The following is a 14,311-nucleotide window of genomic DNA, read 5'->3' on the forward strand; positions in this document are numbered from 1 at the left end:
TATCGGTAGATCCTGTGTAATTTCGTGCGGTGCGGTCGCGGCGCCAGCGCCGCCGGAGCGATGTTGATGTGGCTGCGGTTATTATAAAAACTTACTATATAATACTAATAATGATTTATTAGTATTGGGTTATTGGTAAAACACTAACAACCTCTCAGGACTATATTAGTGACACCATAAACAACAACTTTTGTTTTATGACTTTTTACAAAACGTTAATACATAATAATATAACAAAAAGTAAATTTGAAGTTTTCGTTGTTCTATCTAACACATTTTAAATTTGTTTTGTCGTACCTACAACTCCCGTTCACTGTCACTCGGTATGTATTCTTAGTGTACTGTATAAAAGTTTGATGAATTAAAATCTGATAAATGATTAAAAGTCGTATGACTTTTAATCATTTATCAGATTTTATATATATATGTATATATGTATATATATATACAGGGTTATTAGTAAAAAACTAACAACCTCTCAGGACTATATTACTGAAACCATAAACATCAACTTTTGTTTTACGACTTTTAATCATTATTATATATATTATATCTAATATATATAATAATAATAATGAATGAATGATCCCTAGTAGATACCCCATCACATATTAGATTAAAATTCTCAACAAGGCCTCTACATGTTGGACCTGTTTCCCCGTGCAAGCCTTTAAAAAGGACCGGGTCTCTTCACATGAAGTGATCCCGTGACTATAAAGAGATACAAATAATAATAATAATATACTATATATAATATAATAATATACATTATATATATATATATTATATCTAATATTATAAAGGCGAAAGTTTGTTTTGTATGTTTGTTACCTTTTCACGCTGAAACGGCTGAACGGATGTCAATGAGATTTCGTATGTATGTAAATGAAGCCCTGGATTAACATGTAAGCTACTTTTAATCTCACTATTTCCACGGGATCAAGTTAAACGCGGGTGGAGCCGCGCGCAACAGCTATTCAATGATAATCCAGATGGTGTGTTCCGGCGCCGCACCGCAGTCACACCGCATTTCGATTGAGGGAGACGCGAGGGTGTAGAAATTGTTGCTCCGGTACCGAGACGTCATAATATCTTAATAGCTTTATTTTGTTTAAGAATGCCGAGGCCAAAACTATCAGAGGAGGAGAAAAAGGAGAGAAAACGGGTGCGGGAAAGAATAAGAAAAGCTAAAATCAAAAGCGATCCTGTGTCAAGAGAGGAGCATTTAAGGAAAGATAGAGAACGTTTAGCTAGACGAAAAGCTGCGGGACTTATCGTAACCCGAAGCCAAATGACTGCACGTGCACGTCGCATTTTACAAAAAAATAACCTAATCAGTGCCCGTGCATATTATCAGAGAAAAAAAGCTAAGGCAAATGTTGCCCGACATAACCAAACAAGTGTTTCGGTGACCAATGATGTAACAGAATCGCTATCAAAAAATCGAGATAATGAGCCTGGTATTTCTCAAGAAAAAATAAGACCTTGTAGCTCACGGTTATTTCAACAGAATGTCCGATGTAATAGTCCTAATCTGCGTTTTGATGCCATATTAGCGAGTAGTTCCCACTATTTACGTACAAGCAGTCCTCTAGACTTGTCAATAGCATCTCCTTTACGAACGCCAAGTGCTAGTTCAATAAATTCAGAAGAATCAACATTACGTCCAAATACTCCTAACTTAGAGCCGTCCCTTGCAACAATTAAATTCAATCAAGACATTAAAATAAAATTCCGTAAATATCAAAAACTTAAAACTCAGCAAATATGTGATTTAAAAAACCAATTGGCAAAGGCTAATAAAATAATACTGATGTACAAAAAGAGATACATGAGACTAAATCAAGAATTGAAGAAATTCAAAAAAAGTAATTTACAAGTGAGACAAATCCCGAAGAAGCCAAATAATACAGATCTGCAAAAACGTATCCGTAAAATTGTCATTCAGTTTTTTGAGGACGATGACAATTCAAATCTTTGCCCAGGTAAAAAGGATACTGTTACACAAAATGGAGTAAAAAAGCAGAAAAGGCTATTGAAAGACACAATTAAAAATTTACACAAAAAATACTTGACTTCGGGCCATCCTCCAATCAGTTATGTCAATTTTACAAGAATGAGGCCGTTTTGGGTCACAGAGCCAAAATTAAATGCTAGAAATACATGGGTGAATTTCCCGGACCCAAAAATTGCGTGGCATCGATGAAATCGGTACTAAAAAGCATTGTTATAATGTTCTTACATTTTTTTTTTAGGTAGATGACATAAATATCTGTCTGTAGCACTAAATATTTTATTAATAGAATTAATAGGTTTTCCAAAAAAAAAAGTTAAACCACATAATCTTTCATCGCCGTGTTTGTCCACACGTCACCTTGATGTATTAAAGACATCATTGATGAAAAATGTATCGTTATATGTATTAAATCTTTGTTTTATTTGATTCGTGAATAGTTAAAGTATTGTCTCCGAATACATTTATTCAAATATTTAAACAATACAAAGTATGGTTAATAAAAAACCGTTTGTCCCAGAACTACCTTTCATCGCGTGCGCGTGAGTGCACGTCAAGTAGAAAAATTCCTAACTATGAGACTCAACAACTTTTTAAAAATTAAAATTACTTTAAACTCTCTTATGATTCATAATTTCACAACTAGTTCTTAAGTCTTGGTGGCGTATTGCGCTGGTGAGCAACATTCTATTAACAGGTTTGCGGTTTCTAATCCCAAGAAGCGTATCTCTTTTTGTGAGGTTTTTTCGAAGAAAGTTTACGTTGACTTAGTTTCAACATTTAATAAGAGAGGACGCCACAGCCGTTGACTTAAAAAAACATTAAATTAATAAATAAAGAGCAAAAATGGATACAGAGTCACTAGAAAATATCACTTTTCGAAAACGACTAACTTCTGTTTCATTAGACTCGATTGTTGACTTATCAGTATCGACTGATGAGAATGATATAACGATACTCGATACCACTTTGATGAGCCTGCCAGATAACCTTCATAACAATGAAAACGAGTTGGTCAACAACTTGAACGAAGAAATAAAAATACTTAAGACGCAACTGATGAATGCGCAACAACAAATAGAAAATTTAAATGCTGAAAACTTTCGTTTGAAATCCGACCTGAAAAATGTGCAAACATATAAAAACATCTGCTTGTCCCCTGAAAAGAAAATTAAAACACCGTCATCAACTCGTAAAAAAAAGCAGGAATCACCTATTAGACTAGACATTGAGTCAAAAAGAAGCGATTCTAACAAAACGAAGAGTAGCTGTAATAATAAAGGAACACAGACTACTTATCTAAATATGGAAGCACAAACACAAACCAAGTCTATAACATCATTACCTCTGCGATGTGTATCTAATAAAACGTCTACACATCATTTAGAAAAGGAGGAAAAGATTGTCAAGAATAAAATATGCCTCATAAGCGCCAATAAAACTAATAAACTTTTAACTATTGCTAAAGATACATTTTCAAACACTGAGATATGTCATTACATTACACCGCAATGTGGAATATTGCAACTAATTAGTGACTTAAAGAACAAGCTAGTGTCATTCACAAAACTGGACTATTGTGTAATACTTATAGGAGAAGAGGATTTCCGCAAAACAAACAATTATATCGAAATAGTTTTTGAAATAAGAAAGACCCTGCAAGAAATCCAGAATACGAACATCATTCTCTGTGCGCCAACATTCAAATGTAATGATTATTCTGAAATTTTTAACTGGAGAATAGAGACGTTCAACTACTTGCTTTATCTAGACATTGACACTCATAAATACGCAACATTATTGGACTCTAATCTGAAGTTAAGTTACGACTACTCTATGTTTTCACAATATACTGGAAGATTGAATGATGTTGGAATGAAAAATATAATGAACAATATTTTACTTTTAATGAACACTAAAAAATGTACTTCAGATCTGATCACGAAAACGGGCATTGTACCAACCCCTGACGTATCTCCTAATACAGATTTTTTTCTTTTCTGATCATTTGAACATTATGCACCAAAACATTGCTGGCCTTCTAAACAAATCAGACATTTTGACAGTTCATATTCAACAATTATTAGAAAGCAATGTGAATATAGATATTTTGTGTATAACCGAACATTTCATAATGTCCGGTCATGAAAATTTGTTACAAATTCCCAAGTATAATTTAGCAACATGTTATTCAAGAAATAATATTAAACGTGGTGGTGCTTGTATTTTAGTAAAAAAAGGTCTTGATTATGATGATTTGTCAGATATTATAAAATTCTCCCTGCCTGGGATTATTGAATGTTGTGCTGTAAAATTGACAAAACTAAATTTAATAATTGTATGCATATATAGACCCCCAAAAGTGAGTAACTTGTATAAATTTTATGAAAATTTGGATTTAATATTGAAAAAACTCTGTAATAATCATAAACATAAAAATATAATATTATGTGGTGACTTCATTCTAAAACGGAACCGTTTAGCAATGGATTTTGAATGTTTTCTTCTAAGCTACAATCTAAAATTGGAAATTAAAAATCCTACTAGAATGATTAGTCATAGTTGTCTGGACAATTTTGCCCATAACATTAAACAAAAATGTAAGTCCCAAATTATAGAACTTGCTTTATCAGATCATACAGCTCAGATACTACAGATTAAAGTAAATAAATATAATAATTTAAAGTTTTGGCGTAAAATAAGAAGGGACACATCCAAAGAAAACCTAGCCAAGTTTAAAAGTTATCTTCAAAATTTGACATTTTCAGATGTCTACAACACCACAGACCCTGATATAGCATATGATGCTTTCATTGATATATTTATTTTATTATACAATTTATGTTTCCCTAACAAGGTAGTGACAACTCGTACTGAAAATAAAATTAAATGGATATCCAAAGGCATTCGGATATGCAGCAAAAAACAACGTTACCTTCTATGGCAAATGAGATTAAAACCAAACAAGGAAAACAAAAATATATTCCGTGCTTACTCTAAACGTTTAAAAAAAATTATAAACCTTACACAAAAAGCGCAAAACAATCATCTAATTTTAAATTCGAATAATAAATCAAAAACTTCTTGGCAACTAATAAATAACAATAAAAAAGTTACGGAACCTATTCTACAGATAAAAAATGATAACTCGTTAATAACTAACCCTAAAGAAATAGCGGAAATATTTAATAATTATTTTATTGACCGTTCCTCAAATTTAGCTAAACAGAATAATATATCCGACGTTAAACCGATTGACTATAATCCACACACTCTGTTTATGGCCCCAGTCCTACCATATGATGTTATAAAAGTCATTAAATCTCTTAAGAATAAAAAGAGCCTTGGCTACGATGGTATATCAACTGCAGTAGTAAAATACGTTTGTCCTATCATCGCAGGTCCATTAACTCACATCATAAATGTAAGCATATTAGCAGGTGTATATCCAAAATCATTAAAAGTCACTATAGTAAAGCCCCTCTTTAAAAAAGACGATAAAGAAGATATAGCCAACTACCGTCCTATTGCCCTAGTCCCAGTATTCTCTAAGATTATTGAAAAAATTATTTATGAGTCCGTTTACAATTTCTTAACAAAATTTAATATATTGTGCCATGAACAGAATGGTTTCAGAAGAAATAAGAATATTAATATGGCTGTTTTTGAACTTCTGAAAATGGTCATGAACAATGTAGATAACAAAAATCCCGTATGTGCAATTTACACAGATATGTCTAAAGCTTTTGACTACGTAAATCACACGATTTTACTCAAAAAACTCTATGCATACGGCATACGCGGCAACATGTTAGACCTTATCAAATCCTACCTATCGGAACGCAAGCAATATACGGAAATCTCGAGAATATGCAATAAGTCTAAAAAAGAAGTCATTCACACTTCAACTCATAAACAAATTCAATGTGGCGTACCACAGGGAAGTGTGCTCGGTCCGTTATTATTTATCATTTATATTAACGACCTGCCTCGTCAAATTAACCACCCTATGGTTCTGTTCGCAGACGATAGCACGGCCTTAATAGAATGTACCAATAAAGAAACTTATGAGAGCGATATAAACAATTCTCTCAAGAACATAATAAACTGGTTGAATAATAACAATTTAAGAATAAATATAAAAAAAACGAAAATAATGCATTTTTATCAAAGATTGCGAACTAATGAATTAAATATAAACTTTAATGGTATCTCAGTAGAAAGAGTAGATGTCGCTAAATTTCTAGGAATAACTCTAGATAGTCAGTTAACATGGAAGGTTCAATCAGAGGAATTATGTAAGAAGCTGAGCAGCTCGGCTTATGTACTGTATAACCTTGCTAAAAAAGTAAACTGTAAGACAGTTATAGTTGCATACCATGGCTTAGTAGTTTCGAGGTTACGGTTTGGAATTATATTCTGGGGAAACAGTAGTCTTAGAGAAACCATTTTCAAGGCACAAAAACGATGCATAAGATCCATGTTTAATATTAAAGTTACAGACAGTTGTGTACCCTTTTTCAAAACTCATAAATTGTTAACACTTCCATGTATATATATATTTGAAACCGCTGTATTTGTTAAAAGTAATCCACATTTATTTAAAATGCTAATTGAGGCTCGAACCCGTACTACCACTATGAGATCACAGTACCAAAATCTGCTGTACACAGGTGGATATAAGACAGCCTTACTAAAAAAGAGTATTTTTGGCATGGCTCCTCTTATTTATAATAAAATACCTGATTCCATAAAAGAGGATACATTAAGATGTTTTAAAAGGAAGCTATTTGCTCTACTTGTAGAAAGATGTTATTATTCTGTTACTGATTTTTTGAACGATCCAAGTTTATTGTAATTTAATTTTTTTTTTTTCCTTTTTATGTTTGGATTTTTTTTAATTTTTAAGCTGATGTAGCTATTTTTTAACCTTAGTGTTAAGTATAAAATTTGCATGCCTACTGGGTAGAATGTACAAGGTTCTGTATATGCTAATAACACCAATTTGTAAATACCTACATTCAAAGCAAATAAATGAATATTATTATTATTATTTGTATCTCTTTTCATTCACGGGCTAACTTCATGAGAAGAGACCCGGTCCTTTTTAAAGGCTTGAACGGGGACACAGGTCCAACGCACAGAGGCCTTCTTGAGAACTTTAATATACAATGTGATGGGGCATCTACTAGGGATAATTCACCTCCGCTCTATGGGAGAACAGAGATGAAGAATCCAAAGTAGATGCAAAACTATTGCAATATGTATGTAAAACTAAATAGGCTATTATATAAATGAGACATGTTAAGTGGACCAGTTCTTTAAAATTATTCGGAGAACTATGGCACCTGCCTTTCTACACATGGTAATGCAAACAATTAGGCAGGCGGTGACTCGCCGCTCACTAGATGGGCCCCCTATAATACCGTCACGATTGACAGCAGGTGGGCAACACCAGTGCGAGCGGCTAGGGGTGTAGAGAGGTGCGACACCGATTTCACCATCGCGGGTCACAGACCCGGAGCGGGTTTCCTCGTTATTACGCCATTAGACACTTCCACCCCCGAGCATATAGCTCTAGCGACCCCTCTCTAGCCAGCCAGTTAAGGCAAGAAAGAGCTGGGAGTCCACATAAAGAGTGACCCCCTGGGGTATTCAGGTTCCGTTGTGTCGCTACTCACAAACAGCTCGCCACAAGCTGCCCTGCGGATGTATGCTCCTACATAGACCTTCAGATACATTTTTTATTTATATCTCAAGGTTTGAAAAAGCATACTAATGTACCCTCTGGTCATGCGTTATTCCCATGGAGAGAGAGAACGACTAGCCCCGAGGGGTTTTATTATTATTATTATCGCCATGTCCTAAACATATTTGAGAATATTGCATATTCTAACGTTTTGCGTCGCTCCCATTTTGCGTTAAACGTTGCATATAAGTAACGTCGAAAGGCTAGACAAGGAACGACGTGTGTACGTGCCTGCGTTTTCGAGCTATAATTAAAAGTATTCAATTTTTTTGGTACTGGACATTTTTTCTTTCATCGCCGTGGATAGGTCTAACTTCTATTCCAATAAGTTTTTAATCTCGATTGAGCATTCAACACAATGCCATTTATATTTAGTTTATTTGTAAAGTGTTCATTACTGTGAATTATTACCAGTTTTTTAGTAAATTGAATTATATCCCTTGATTTTCATCGCCGTGCTCTCATTTCCGTGGTTTCCGTGGACAAAATTTGCTATGGCAATGAAAAAAAATACACGGGAATGAAAAAAACATCATCGCCGTGCCTTGTAAAACAGTTTCCTTTCATTGCCGTGGCCACGTGTTTCATTTCCGTGACTTATGTTTGTTTCGCCACTGGACATTAATGTACATATATATTTATAGTTATATTATAAAAATAATACCATGTGTGACTGGATTTTTACATATTATATTCTATTATTATTGCGAATAAATTAACAGTATTTATTTTTGTTTCAATTATTAACTTTATCATTTAAATATTCTTGTACACTACAATAATATTTCATTGCCATGGACGCCTGTTTCATTGCCGTGCATGCATGTTTCATTGCCGTGGCATGGAATTTTCAATCTTGTATATCTCGTTTGTTTTTTAAGCGATCTGCTAGATATTAAGCAAAACTGCATATCTGATCAAAAACTTGAGTAAACACTATTTTTTCTTGTTCTAAAGTTGAAGAATAAAAAATCCACGGAAATGAAGATTTTATTGGACCTGTTGAAATTCACCCACATGTCTATGTCAGAAACATGAGAACATGGACATTCTCATAACATCCTTAAAACGAAATCGGATCATAAAAGAAAACACCACGACTGAAATTCTTAGTAGTATTTGCTGTGATATTTTTAAGGTAGAATGCCTACAAAGAACATGCCCTGTAGAAATCGTCTCTTAAATTATCAGGAATTTGATAACTCCAAAGACGTTGTTTACTGGGCTTGGAAAAAGATAAAAAAAAATTACAAAAAGAATGGAGTCGATAAAATAGCGATTAATGTAGAAAAAGTAAGAATAACAGTTAAACCATTGCAATTGATCAATATATTTGAAGATAATCTGAAACCATTCCTAACACATTGCAGTAATATAAAATCAAAGTCAAGCTTTTAAGCACTATAAACAAAACATGACTGAAAAGGATTGTGTTGTCCACATTGACTTCAGTGAGAACTATAGCACCAAGTACGGGTCCGAAATACAATCTGTGCACTTTGGTGGCAGTCGCCAACAATTTACATTACATACTTCTGTAATTTATTATAAAATGAAGGAAGGGAATACAAAAACTCAATGTTTCTGCACTATTAGTTCTTCACTGCGACATGATGCTGCCGCCGTTTGGGCTCACCTTGTCCCAATATTAGAAGAAATTAAAAAGGAAGTTCCAACTGTTCAGAATCTTATTATTGTGTCGGATTCTCCATCAGGCCAGTATCGGAACAAGAATTTTTTTTATATTATGTCCCAACTCAGTATTTACTGCTCTTCTTTGACTAACATAATATGGAACTATAGCGAATGTGGGCATGGAAAAGGCGCGCCAGATGGGGTAGGTGGGCTACTGAAGAGAACAGCGGATCGATTTGTTGCACATGATGGTGATATGAATAATATAGATACTTTTGTAAACTATTTAAAATCTACTGTCCATGGTGTGAAAATAAGTACTGTAGAAGAATATGAAGTGGAAGAAAAGGACTGGCTTCTCCCTACAAATTTGAACACATTTCGTGGAACACTACAAGTCAAACAAGTTGTTTGGACTAAAGAAACTGAAAATCGTATAGTTTTACGTCGTCTTTCTTGTATAGAAGATGAATGTATTAAATATGTTGTTAAATGCCCACATGGCAAACATCTAGACTTCCACAATTTATCAACAGAGATTAAGTCTAAACCTCAGCCTTTTAGTAATAAAAAATCCATCACTAAATCAACAATAGACAGAAATAAATTGCGACCAGTAAAGTTAACTGACAAATTAATTTTGTTTCCACGACCATCATTTTCAACGTACTGTACACCATCGAAGGCACTACAAATCTCAGAAAATGCGGTTTCCAGATCATCCCCTTCGACAAAATTATCCGAAAATTTGTTATTCAACTATGAAGATTTAAACCAAAGCACTCCTTCCTGTTCATTTCTAGAAAATATTGATACGAATATTTTAGTTGATTTAGAGGGGTCAAGTCAACTCGTAAATAAAGAGGATACCGTAAAATCACCTGAGAGTGTTACAAATCCCACCATGGAAGACAGTGATATTGATGAAGAAATATTTACTACAAAGTCTAAAATTAAGTATAAAGAAGAAAAAAATCAGCCTCGTGAACAAATTTCTAATACTCAACGAAGATTTAATTATATATTTGGTGGCAGTGATACTGATGACGACTTATTTTAATGTGGTCTGACTTGTTTTAATTAATTACAGTGTTAATTGTTGTATTTAACTACTAATAATATACATATAAGTGCTGTGATTAGCTATGAATACATAGTCTCTTTTGACTTAAAACTATAATTATGATGCTATTTTACAAATGCGGAGTACGAAGATGGCAATTCAAGTTATGTTGTGATTAATGTTTAACTTACAGGCTGATTTACATAAAAAACAAAATAATTTTACTAGCAGATTTAATGTATGCTTAACTTTACTAAATATTTGACTAGATGTAGAGTATTTGCTTATTAGCAGTAGCGTTAAGATTGTTTACTAGATGTTGATTGTTGATGTTAGATATAAACGATCTGTAATCTGTGATTTGTACTGAAAACAAAGTTTTTTTTTAAGGTAAATAATAATTAAAGCTGTGATTATTGTAGTGTGGTTATGTTTAATGTTAAACTGAAAAGACTGATTAATTAGGTATTTAGACTTACAGTTATTTTTATTGTTATTATTGTAAAACAATTAGCTGGATCGTCCACAGTAATAAATGTGTATTTTGCAATTTTATCCCTTAAGAGATTTTCTATTTATCTTTGTGCTTCATTTTAATAAAGACATTGGTAATACAAATGTATATTCTTTATTAAAACTCTAAGAACCTATAGTAAAATAATTAAAAAGAAAAAGTAGAAATTATATAATAAAATAGGTATAATTTATTTTTAAATCAATTCTCGTTGGATGTATTCTTCTTTCATGAGACCAGACAGTTCAGGTCTTCAGTTCGTTCACCCTTGTAAAAATATATAGGCACCTATACTAACTATATTTCAACGATAGATAGATTATCATATCGCTGGATATGTTATCATTTCGGTGGATAAATTTATCATATCGGTGGATAACCTTTTCATATCGGTGTACATAAAAAAAAATCGGTGCCGGTTTATCATATCGGTGGAAACCAGAATTCAAACTGATTTTTCTTCTAAGTTTTACATGATATGTTGATGATGTTAAATTTGGGAATATATACTATCCTAAAGATTACATAAAACCTAAAAAATAAGCAAAATATACATAAACAAAAAAAGCACCGATATGATAAAAAAAATGGCATTTGTTGAAATTCACCCATAAATAGAAATAGACATGACGTTATAAACATGGACGTATTCAATAACTATAATAATTAGACCAGAATGATGGTGGCGAAGTTATAATCAATCAATAAATTAAACTTTCCTTAGTTTAATTTATTGATTGAGCAAAATATTAAATAATTAAAATTTAGCGTTTATTACCCTTTCTTCTTTTCGTTTTCCGTCGAGATTTGATCTTTGAAAAGTTTGGAAAGCTCCAACTCTTTAATTTCATCAGAATTTGTCAGGATTATTGCTCTGGAAAAGAAATCGTTCGATTAACAAGTAACCAACTTTTAAATCACATTGTCGTGGTCGAAGACCTAAGACCTGAGACTTGTATCTACGGTGTGCAGGTTCAATCCTAACGCAGGCAAAGTACCAGAAAGCTTTAAAAAAAAAATATGTGCTTTTTAATTATTCCGTTTGTTAGTCTTTCCACTGACAATGATGGAGATCATCGTTTGAAAACCTAGATTCCAAATATAGGAATATAATTTTATGTAAAAGAATTATCAATTAAATATATATAGTTTTTGGTATACGTAAGTTTAAGCAGAATAAACACATAAAAGTTTTTATCTAAAATTTCATCATCTTTCCCTTGCCCTTATCCCAATTATTTTATTTATGTTCGACGCAGCATGTCTTCTTCCATACCTTTCTATCCGACGTCATCTCACAAGAAACACTCTTTGCAGCCATATCTTTCACACAATCCATTAATCGTTTCCGCTATATTCATCCTCAAAATCAAATTTAATTAGCTCAAAAAACCAAGCTAATATTACAGTATTAAATCTATCCAATAAGTCAAAATCAAAGAATTAACAATGGCGAAGTAGATTACGTTGCTGACACGAGGCAAACAAATCTAAGTAGATAGCTACATCACTGATACGAACCCCATCGGTGGCCGCACCCCGCTAGTGATGGGACACAGTGGGGACAAAATATCGATAGTTGTTTTTATATTTTGGCACGTTAAATTGTAGGTCCCGACTGTTAGTGGACAGTCGTTACAGGTAGTCAGAAGCTGGAAAGTCTGACAACCGGTCTAAGAGGGGATCGTGTTGCCCAGGTCAGTGGGTTGAGGAGGTCAGATAGGCAGTCGCTCTGTAAAACACTAGTACTTAGCTGAATCCGGTTAGACTGGAAGCTGACACCAATATAGTTGGGAAAAGGCTAGGATGATGATTGAAAACAAAAACTATCTCCCAAATAAAGAAATGTCCAAATCACATGCACACAGACACCCAGACTCGGAAGAATAAGCATTCGTGAATTACAAACGTTTTTTTTGCGCGGGGTTCGAAGCTGCGAATATTGAGTGTCATGTCACAGTGGGTCTTTGAGTGACGACTTCTATTACTCGGCTATAGAAGCAGTCTTTAAATATTATACCTATCGTAGCCTTTAAAATAGCTTTCAATTCTCAACTTCTTTAATATATTAATTAAAAGATAATTTTAACTTTTTTGTTCCATTAAAAATAAATTTATCGATAACTTTACTCTCGATACATCCCCCATCACTAGCGAAGGTTGATTTGAACGGGTTTATGTCAAGGTAATGTTAGCCGACGACCCCTATAGGTATACCTGTCAACTATATCTATATCTATATATCCTAGTCTATGCAGGGTCAGCTTTTGTAACAAGAAGGTTGACGCTCTGACTCACAACTAAATGAAATAGTATCGAAAGGAATTTTTCGTGTATTTTTTTAATGAATTACAGCGTAGAGAAGAGAAAAATGAAAACGGTTTGTTGTTTGAATGGGTTTAAAACTTTTGAAAACAATTTTAGTTGTATTAAACCCTGACGCAAAAAGAGGGATGTTTAATTTTAACGCAGAGAGCTACGCAGTTGAATTTTCAGATGGTAATATATTTATGTTGGAACAAACACTTAAATACAAATTTAATTTTAGCAACGATTGATGCAGTCATTCGTCGACGCAAAAAGACGGGTGTTATTTTACGGTCTATGCTGTTTATGGCATCATATATCCCGAACTGATTGAGCGATTTTAATTTAATTTCAATGTGAATTACGTGCGAGTGTCCTTAGTCAGTTAAGCCACTTTAAAGAAAAAAAATAGTCGGGAAAAAGCTGGAATGATTATGATTCTAGGATAGCCGAGTGATTGAGGTCATCACGCCAAAACCAATGTAAGCGTCGGTAATCGGTTTCGATCTCCTAGGACAAGCGTTTGTATGAACCAATGTTTGTCCTGAGTCTTTGTGCGTGTGATTTGTATGTTTGTGAAACCCCCCGTGGCACAAGGATTAAATTCCTTAGTGCAGGAGTCATTTAAAAAATATGTCCGGGCATTGTTTTTGACAACTGTCACATTTTTACCTGATTCTCCCGCCATCAGCCTTGTCATGTCTTCTCTCACTGATCACAGATATTGAAGTCTCTCCTATTTCGTGCTTCTTCTTGTGTTTTTTCGATTTATGCTTACTGTAATAAAAAAAAGCAATTATTTGTCCGCTCAGTTTAAAAACTGTGTGTATAAATATTTATAATAGATCAAAAATGATAAAACCTACAAATTAAGCTGTCAAAATTATACATAGTTTGTATTTTTAAATTGTTATAATTTTTCGTTGGGACTTTTGGCGTTTTAATTTTAAATTCTATAGTTTAATAAGAGGACCCCGATTATGCTATTTACAACGGCCGATGAATGAATGGCAATTGGATAAAATTTGA

At 33.3% G+C, this 14,311-nt stretch overlaps 1 protein-coding gene across 1 annotated transcript in view; it reads right to left on the reverse strand.

Annotated features, from left to right (window-relative positions):
* Positions 1-14,311, reverse strand: part of LOC113509005 (transmembrane protein 26) — a 29,805-nt gene that overhangs the window by 2,073 nt on the left and 13,421 nt on the right. The window contains exons 7-8 of the mRNA XM_026892239.1: positions 13,955-14,059; positions 11,754-11,849 (exon numbers count right to left, since the gene is read on the reverse strand). Coding sequence (XP_026748040.1) covers positions 11,754-11,849; positions 13,955-14,059 — 201 coding nt within the window. The remainder of the gene's footprint in view (positions 1-11,753; positions 11,850-13,954; positions 14,060-14,311) is intronic.

This window comes from Trichoplusia ni, chromosome 3, assembly GCF_003590095.1.
Source record: "Trichoplusia ni isolate ovarian cell line Hi5 chromosome 3, tn1, whole genome shotgun sequence".
In the NCBI taxonomy this organism is placed as follows: Eukaryota; Metazoa; Arthropoda; class Insecta; order Lepidoptera; family Noctuidae; genus Trichoplusia; species Trichoplusia ni.